Source organism: Zeus faber, assembly GCF_960531495.2.
Source record: "Zeus faber genome assembly, chromosome: 20".
In the NCBI taxonomy this organism is placed as follows: domain Eukaryota; kingdom Metazoa; phylum Chordata; class Actinopteri; order Zeiformes; family Zeidae; genus Zeus; species Zeus faber.
Genome location: NC_137207.1, coordinates 14,383,789 through 14,393,788, shown reverse-complemented (window position 1 = coordinate 14,393,788; position 10,000 = coordinate 14,383,789). Strand labels below are relative to the sequence as shown.

Here is a 10,000-nt window from a genome sequence, read left to right as displayed (position 1 = left end):
TGGATTTTTTTTTCTTACTTTAGTAATGCGCGGGTATTAAAATGTAACACAGTAAAACAAAGCTATATATATATGAATAAACTAGTAATTGTACTTACTCGCACAGGCACTTAATATGCTAAGTACTTGACGAATGTACTTCAATACAGTAAAAAAGGTACATGTACTTCATTACTTTCCACAACCCGCTTGAATGCCTCTAAAGCAAAGGAAAGTGTATCCAGGTAAAAAACATATATTCAATAATAATAAACATAATATTATTCTCAAGTGTTCAAGTATGCCGCGTGTCGAGGTGGGGATGTTGCTGTCTTGGTAGACGTTTGTGACTATTCCCCTTTGGATCCAGTCGATAAAAGTGCTTCAGTTGGAAATAGATGCACATTGGCCCCCTTCTGATAGCAGAGGAATTGCCATGTTTGACTAACTGATCGATCATTCTCTGTGAAGATGGGTGGCATGGCATTGAAATAAGAATGATGGGATTGGTTCCTATATTACACCTAGTAGGATAAAGAATAATGTTTAACCGCTGTTCAAACAAATGTAAACATCTATGTTTAAAGTAGGTTGTGTATTGTGTTTGTCCTGACCTGAAGATACGTACAACATTGAGTTCAGGACAAAGTTCCTCTGTTTGTATGCTTCTATTTCTGAGCATAAGAGTCTAGACAACTATTTCAGAAAGTACTTTTAAGAGGAAAATCAATTTATTTATATGTTCATATATATGTACTTTTTAAATCATGGAATATAATAATAACAATTCTTTATTTGTGTTGCATATTTCATTCCCATCATGCAGCTCAGCGTGCTTTACATTAGAAGAAGGCAATAAAATAATAATAATAAGAATTACAATAAATATAGCTGCAGTCAGAAATACACAGTCCATTATCGACACCGATTACAAATTTCAACATTACGTCTAAAATTAGTTAAATGTTCAGAATTTCCAATCAGCGCAGCATCGACTCGCGTAATGACGCCGTGATGCAAGTTTTCAGAGTCCTGCCTCACGGCGTCTCCGTCGAAGGAAATCACTCTGTGTGGAAGTTGCCCAAAACATGGTTCCATTCAAACGGTTTAAACAATATGAAGTAGTTATGGAAGCTTGACCGTTTGATGCCGTATGGGGCAACAATGACCTGGTGATGTTATTTTAGTGGTGACGCCTTTTTGTGGATTCAATTTTCCGATGGGTTACGGTCGTGTGAAATTCGAAAAGCGTTGACGTCTTTCCGTGAGTAATGACAGTTTTCCTGATACTAGTTTCCCGACACTTTCCGTTTTCATAAAACGCATCATGCACTCCCACAGTTGGGGTGGACTCGACGTGGTGACGACTTTCTGTAGAAAAATGTTTGTGTCCAAAGTTTTCTGATGTTTTATGATTCCATGAAATCGGAAAAGGGTTGACGTCTTTGCGTGATTATACAATTTTCTGGGTGCTATTATTCCGATTCATTCAGGGAATATGAAACTCATGATGGACTCATGTTGTCCTTTTAAAACGTGGATTCATTCATGTTAACTACACTTTGACACAACGATTAGGCCTAAACAGAAAAACAGCCATGTGACTTTTAAACGGAACTGTTGATTTGCAGTTTTTTGTTCCTCAAAATTTGACAGTTTTGAGAGACAGTCAGTTAACATGGACTACATACCCTGTCACCATGAGCATTTGGTCAACAAACATAATTTGGAGAAATGCAGTGAAGTTTAGGAAGGTCAAGATTCTCATTCCCTCTTTTTGTCTTTGTTGGATTCTTTGTGTTTTGTGGGTTTTTTTTTAAGCTGATTGGTGAATGAATGCCCTTTGCTGTGTTTTCTGTGTTTCAGGTCTGAGGATGCTGTGCGCTGTACTGTGTGTGTTAGCCCTCACGGGGCTCGGCCATAGTAACCCAACCGACAAACACACTCTTCTCCACGGGGGGCGAGATGTTCAGCGTTGGTACAACCACGCAGGTCTCAATAAACACCTTCCTCACCAGCGTGCAGACCTAGACCCAGAAGTCCACATGAATATTGTAAGTTGAAAGTTCACACAGACACAACACAGAGATATAATAATAATAATAATAATAATAATAATAATAATAATAATAATTATTATTATTATTATTATTATTATTATTATTATTATTATTATTATTATTATTATTATTATTATTATTAATAATTAATTCAGTTTAATAAATAAACAGAATAAGGAGAGAGAGACACTGGCAAAATTCTCTTAATACTTCCTAGAAGTAAGTTGAGTTTTTTAAAATAAATTTGCCAAAAATCTTAAACCTTTGGTGAAATCATCAGGCAATGTTACATTCTCTGGAAATTGCTCCCATTAAATTGTATTTTATCGAGAAAATACAAAATAATTCCAACATGTTCAAGAATATAGTAGAAAGAACACAGAGTTCCAGCCTCCAACCACAAGTTACAGATTATTTATGAGAACAGTGGGTAGCATTTAATGATCAAAATCAATTTTTAACGGCAGAAGAATTTAGAACAGCCCGGAAAGACCTTGGTCTCACAAAGTTTCTCTTCATTCACAATCCATCGAATAACTTGAACCCTATCTCTTAAAGTGGGTCATTTCACTTTATATGAATAACCTCTGTCAATATTGCCGAGCGATAATTCAGACCTCTAACTGGTGTACTGATATGAATAGGAAAAAAGTGAGGTCTTTTGGTCAAAGATTAAGACAACAGTGCCAGACATCCTCTGACTGTTGATCATGACAGGGATATTTGGCTACAGGCAATATCACAAGTCAGACCAGGATTCAGAATAGCCCTTCAAAGTAGCCCTGTTTATTATTGTTCAAAAGAAAGGGGTTGTTAGTGGGAATGCAGTACTTAACCGGTCATTGCTTCCAGGGGTAAACAATTAGAGGTTGGAGAAGTAAAAGTCCCACCCAGCTTTCGCTCCACCCAGGCACCGAGCCAGTTGATTTCACTGATAAGCTGTACCTTTGGGGTTCTGTGAATTAGCAGATCGAGATGGTTGACTCAAAATACCGGGGAGGACTTTGACTTTTTGAGCCAGCGATGTCCACCAGAGTGTTTTGTTATACGCTCGTAGATGCATTTTTACCGTGCGCTACGGCAGCTTCCTGTCCCGGTCTGTCTAGAGGTGGTGTAATGCCCCCAGATCCTTACACCTACCTTTACCACACCAATCCTATACCCACATCTTACAAACACTAACCTCATACCTTAAGAGAACCATTTCTAACCCTGACCTCAACCATCTTTAACATAATGTCTAAACATAATAATCGCTAACCTACCTTAAGAGAACCATTTCTAACCCTGACATTAGCCATCTTACCCTAATACCTAAACATAACCATCTCTGACAGTGTGTTTTCTCTACTGGTATTCAAACCATGGATCATTGCCACAACCTTCAAAATTATTACACCATGCTGACCCAATGTTTCTAAACCTTCGGCATGTTGGCAAAGCAGCAGCCAAATCGAATTTGTTCTTTTGCAACATAAATTCCACTCAACATAAACGAAGCCCAATCACAAGGTAATTGCATTTCAGGTTGCCTTAAACACATGTGACAGATTTTTTTTAATATCTGGCTGGTCTGTTTATATTGCCTATTTAACCTATCCCATGGGGCATTGTTGAATATGATCTGTTTTGTGTCTTCGGTGGATTAGCGTACTTATCGTTGTCTTCCTGTGTAGTAACACAATGCACTCAGATCAGACCGGGCAGTTTTAGAGGATTTTCACTGGTTTCCCTCCATTGATTTTGGACTTGTCAATGGCTGGTTGTGTTCCCATGTGATCAGGGTGTAAATCTTGCGAGGAATGTAACCTACTTATAGACTGGCGTTGGGGTTGATTTCCATGAAGGTCTTTCTTGAGACGTGCAGTCACTGGCCACTCTAGGTTTTCTTGTGAGGTCAATGCCTGTCCCATGTATCTGGAAGTTCTGGACAGCATACGGTCCTGCTGTGACAATGACTGATGAAGGATGGACCACCACCACAGTTCAATTTCAATGCCTGTATGAATTCTTAGTTCTAAACCGTATCAGTCTGATCCATTCTTTTACATAGTTCTATCTCAGACTCCTGGACATCAGAAACTATTTATATACATACAATATACTGTACTGTATATCCCGCAAGCTCAACTCTTAAGCAAGTTACTATCTTCATAATTGTTTTAAGTCTATATTTATAAAAATAAGCATGACTTGTCTATTTTTGGCAAGGACTCTTGTGTCATATTCAAAAAGAATGCTCTCATTGATTCTGGAATAATCTCATTTCATACATTTCACAAGACACAATGTCCCTTATGGAATCAAAACCAGTTCCGGTTTTGAGCTTGTAGAACAATCTTTACAAATATTGAGACTCGTAAATGTGTATGATAGAATTTTTTATAACTACATCCATAATGCATTATACATTGTTTATGTATCTGTAGTATATTAGTATAGATGAAATGAGAAGGGACGGTAGGTCATTTCCAAAGAACTTCCGCTTTTTCTGTGGGTGCTAACCTTTGCCTCCAATATACTGAATCACTAATCATGTGCCTCAGAGGACGTGGCACGTTACGTTACACATGGTGAGTGATCATCACTCGAATCCAAAGACCGTTTGTCAAAAAGAAGTGTGACAATGAAAAACTGAGTCCGAAGTCTGGTATCGGAAAACACAGGAGACCAAATTTGTCCGTCATATCTGTGCCTAAACATAAAAATCCCTTACCTACCTTAAGAGAACCATTTCTAACCCTGGCATTAGCCATTTTACCCTAATACCTAAACATAACCATCTCTAAGGGTGTGTTTTCTCTACTGGTATTCAAACCATGGATCATTGCCACAACCTTCAAAATTATTACACCATGCTGGCGTAATAATACATGGCTGGTCTGTTTATATTGCATATTTAACCTATCCCATGGGGCATATCCCAAGTCTGGTATCGTAAAACACAGGAGGACCAAATTTGTCCATCATACCTGTGGCAGTTATTATCTTGTCGGGTTTTTTTTTGTGTGTTTGCCTACAACCTAAACTCTATTTTCAAATGCTAAGCAGTTTCTCTTCTGGTGTGTCATGAACCCTAGTGGCCATAAAAGAGGGCAAATATTTGAAACGCACGATTGTTCGAGTCATTGTTATATGTGTTTTACAGTCAGAGATTATCCGTTGGTGGGGCTACCCTGCAGAGGAACACAGCGTGGTGACAGAGGATGGCTACATTCTCTGCGTCAACAGAATCCCGCATGGATTTCAAAAGACTGATCCAGGTTGGTAGACTACCCCTTGTGAGTATATGTGTGTATGTGTGTATACATGATAAAGCTGCACAATAAGGATAGAAGTGTAGGTCAAAATTGCTTATACCTCCTCACCCGCTCAGTTTGGAAGAACTAAATACAGCAAATTACACCTACAGATGAATTCCCCTCCATTTTGCCATATTACTTGACCAACCTGTTAATGAAGAGGTCTCACAGTGCCGTTGGGAATCCAACTAGCGACCCATGGACTGCTCGGCAGATTCTCTAAAGGTGCAGATACGCTTAAAAAGACGTGGGAACAAAATACGTTAGAACAAGAATGTCCCAGAACACCGTCAGCAGGATACTCAATAAGAACACTGCGGTAAAAGAAGCACAAACTTGAAAGGGATTGGAGGTGGGAGTGGCTTTTCATACATAAAAATAAAAAAAAAGGGATCACTCTCTCTCCATTACCCAATCCACTGCCCTGATCCGAGGCGGAACGTCCCTTGGTTTAAAATGTTCGTATCATGTAAGTAGAAACTAACAACCAATAGATCTAAAATAAAATCACAGTAAAACCAGCACAGGAACCGCTCTTGCGGGGGGAAAAAAAACAAGCTTTTTGACCTGGGAAAAGGAGGAGGTTTGATTGACCTTGGAAGGGAGGTTGAAGTCCGTCCCCTGCCGTGACGCAACATCATTTGGACCAATCGCGAGAAGACAGCAAGAACCCAGATCACCGCGTCAATTCATTCTTGTCTTGTTCTGAAGACGTCTTTTTTTTGTCCAAAACGTATATAAGGTACTCCTCACTTAACGACCTACCTTTTAACCACCGTTCAGACTTACGACCAGCTCTCTGACCAGACTCTATACTAGTCGGTAGGCGCTGTGTACAATACTGTGGCATGCGTGACGTCTCAGCGTCAAGTATCTCATCACGCATCACCCTTTATATACTATATACACTATATATATATACTACATACACTATATATACTATATGCACTATATACACTATATATACTATATGTACGATATAAACTATATACACTATATATACTATATACACTGTATACATTTCATCTCATCACCATCCTCATTCTCAGTCTTGTTCCCACAGTCTGTCAGTATTCACTACACGAGCGGTGTCCTCGCTTATCGACCAATTCGCTTAACGACTTAGTCGTAGGAACGGAACTCGGTCGTTAATTGAGGAGTATCTGTACTTCTTTTTAACTGTACCTCCACCTTAACTTCTTACTTCTAAGTAGGCTAGACGCAGTATTCTCAGCCAAGAGAGTAGAGAGACATGCAGACTGAGTTGGACGAGAGGAGTGGGGGGGGACAGAAGAGACTCTGAAAGTGAGAGTGAGAAGTTCGACCTCATGAATCTTGAAACGGGGAACAGAGAAGTATTGAAAGTGGGAAGTCAGAGCAGTGTCATCAGATCCACTGCTCTGATCCATTGCAAGCTCTCTTCCCACTCTCTGTGAAGCTAGCCCTCTCTGTCTTCAGCACTCTGGACTTCTTTCCCTATCTTTCTCTATCTCTCTCTCTTTGTGTATCTGGCACACTGACAGCCCCCCTGCTGACACCACAGTATCCCCATAGCATTTAATGTAAACACATGTGGAGTGAAGAACAGTGGAATTGTCTATGAAGCTGATTTAATCACAGTAATCTAAGTGAGCGACCCGCTCAGGGCCGAAGACTACCGATTTCTACCGCATTACAAAAAAGCTTACAAAGAAGTGGAGTATGGAGGGAGCCTCTGTAACGCTTCACATTTCAACGTGTTATTGCTAGAAAGAGTGCTGTGCCCGCTCAAAACACGCCTGTTCGCTCATCCAAACAACTTCATCCCCGGTGATGTAATTAATGGGTTGTTTTAACTTCGAGCCAGTCCCAACAATGCAAGAGTAAAAGGGGTAAGAAAATGAAAAGGTATGTGCAAGATACATCCAAAAAAAGTAAGCTTTTGCTTTGCCGTCACTCCCCTCCCGTCAAACTGGTCTCTCCCGCCTGCAGCTCATTCCCTTGTTAGTCCCTTAGTTTATGTACTAGTCCACTTCCTATGTTCTCTGCCAGATTGTCTCTTGCATTACGCTGAGCTTTCCCACACTACTACCTGATTCCTGTACCTTCCAGCCGAACCTCTGGCTGAGTCCCTGGACCCTGATTCTTTAAGTTCACCTTCTCTGACTGAACTCCTGGTTTTTCTCCCCTGCCTGTTCCCCTTCCTGTTTCCACAACAGTAAACCTTGTGGACTTTGACTTCTTTGATTGTTTTGGTGTTGTGCTTATGGGTTCACATCTGTCAGTGAGGGTATGCGCAACTAACGTAAACAGAAAACGTTGTTACCTCCTAGTAAGTCTGACTGTTGTTGAATTAAGATTTGACAATTTGGCTGCTTTTACATCTGCTAATTGATTTAGTTCTTCAAACCTAAAGCAGAATAATACACTGTTTGTATTGTAGTCCTTTGTTCACATTATGACAATGAATAACACTATGATGTATTAGATCACCAACATCAGCCAACATGAAGGTTTATTTGTATCTCGAGTGTAGCTTCACTATTTACATTGTTCTAACAGAAATTCTAACTTAGAATTTTGGGGGTTATTTGGGGGTGGGGAGGGATCTCAAATCTCTGTGCTACATGCAGATCCACAATAAAATATATATGGGAGTTGAGCCATATTAAGATGGCCCGGATTTAGATAATCCAGTGGGATGAGTTTTGTTTTGTTTTGTTCGTTGAGTTTTTTTTATGGGTCGTTTTTACTTTTTTGTATTTATTCCCAATTTTCCTGAACAGGCTGAACTCTGTCTGAACTGACTTTGTATCCACTCTGGCCCAGTTTCGAGCTCCACGCTCTGTTCACATTTTTAGTAAACATTGTATAATTTCTGAACGAACATCCCACAGGCTCCCCTTGCCGTTCTCAGATTGTTAAACCTCCCCACTCCCTCCATCCCTGCCTTCCTCTCCCATCTCACCTCGCCTCCCCTCTTCTACTCTTGTATTCTCTTGATCTCCCTCTAATGATCTCCTCTTCTCTCATTCGGCCGAGTTCTCTTTTTCATGTTTTAACTCACAGAACATGTATGAGTAATGTAATTAATTCCTTTGCACTCTCTGTGACCCTCTGTGTTGGTTTAATATGCTAATTTCTCTCATACTATGAATATTTACACCAGTGAAACATCAGGAATTAAGTTAGCCAATGGGGACATGTGTTCATCTTTAACAACGTCCCCTAATAGGCCAGGTCAGAAGAGCAGGCGGAGCCTATTGGGCGATGCAACTGAGTCTGATAATGCAAATTGTAACACATGCATCGTCTCACACACACTCACGCTACTTTCTCTCTCTCACACACGTACACACACACACACACACACACACACACACACACACACACACACACACACACACACACACACACACACACACACACACACACTCGCATGTGCACACACGCTTGATCAGGAGCACAAAAGCTTAAGTGAAGCGAGACAAACAGTGCCATCTGCTGGTGATGCAGGGGAGAAAGTCAAAATATACCAAGTTCAAGTTTGTCACATACGTATACATACGGTCATACATATATGCAGTGAAATGTCATGACACCCGGTGATGATGCACAATAGGCTCTGTAAGCTCTAAAAATACTAAAATGTGCGCAACGGACACGAGGTGCTAAGTTGTTTATGTTATTGTACGACTTATGTCACTTCTGCTTTTGTGGCAGAGATGTGTGTGTGTGTGTATGTATGTATGTATATATATATATATATATATATATATATATATATATATATATATATATATATATATATATAATAAAAAGACTAGACACTTCAACTTCTTGTTGAATAAGCCCTGTCTGCTTATTTTTTTATTTTTATTTTTTATTTCACTGTGCAAGAATTTCTTAACGACGTCGGCCATTGATACGTTGATCATAACTCAACATCTTTTCTTACATGTTTTCAATAAATGTATAAAATAGCCAGTCCTGTTATAAAATTCCTCTTAAACTCAACAAAAAAAAAAGCAAGTATTCAAAAACATCCTTTTTTGGCACTTGTTTTGGTCTCAAAATTGGGTATGTACAATTCTAACAGCATTCCGCTTTCAGGCCCCAAGCCAGTGGTGTTCCTTCAGCACGGGCTCCTGGCGGCGGGCAGCAACTGGATCACTAATCCTCCTAACAGCAGCCTGGGCTACGTGCTGGCCGACGCCGGCTACGATGTTTGGCTGGGGAACAGCAGAGGGAACACCTGGTCCATGAAGCACGTCTCACTCACGCCCGAGCAGGATGACTTCTGGAAATTCAGGTACTTTATCTACCCCGCTACTGCCGGAGTCGCCCCTGCGTGGTGAAGTGCCTTGCTCAAAGGTTAACAAGGCCAAGGCGGGGTATCTGTGGGTAATGTGGAAGTCATTAAATCATTTTAAGGGAAGTGTAGGTCTCTCGTTGTATTCAAATTTGTGATATTCAATTTTAATTGTATGGAATTTCACACATGCATTTCTTCAGTAAAGGATGTTGGTTTTACCCAGGAAAGGACGTTTCAATGCATTTTACACATATGTCTAACTGAGGATATGACACAAGGAATTAAAAATACCTGAACATACACCTACAACTGCCCCCATTTCCATATACAGTATTACTATGTTTTATACATTTTTTTTATAATGC

At 40.0% G+C, this 10,000-nt stretch overlaps 1 protein-coding gene across 2 annotated transcripts in view; it reads left to right on the top strand.

Annotated features, from left to right (window-relative positions):
• Positions 1-10,000, top strand: part of lipf (lipase, gastric) — a 14,549-nt gene that overhangs the window by 308 nt on the left and 4,241 nt on the right. For both annotated transcript variants that reach the window (XM_080020938.1, XM_080020939.1), the window contains exons 2-4: positions 1,846-2,033; positions 5,188-5,302; positions 9,434-9,632. In XM_080020938.1, coding sequence (XP_079877064.1) covers positions 1,854-2,033; positions 5,188-5,302; positions 9,434-9,632 — 494 coding nt within the window. In that variant the 5' untranslated portion in view covers positions 1,846-1,853. The remainder of the gene's footprint in view (positions 1-1,845; positions 2,034-5,187; positions 5,303-9,433; positions 9,633-10,000) is intronic.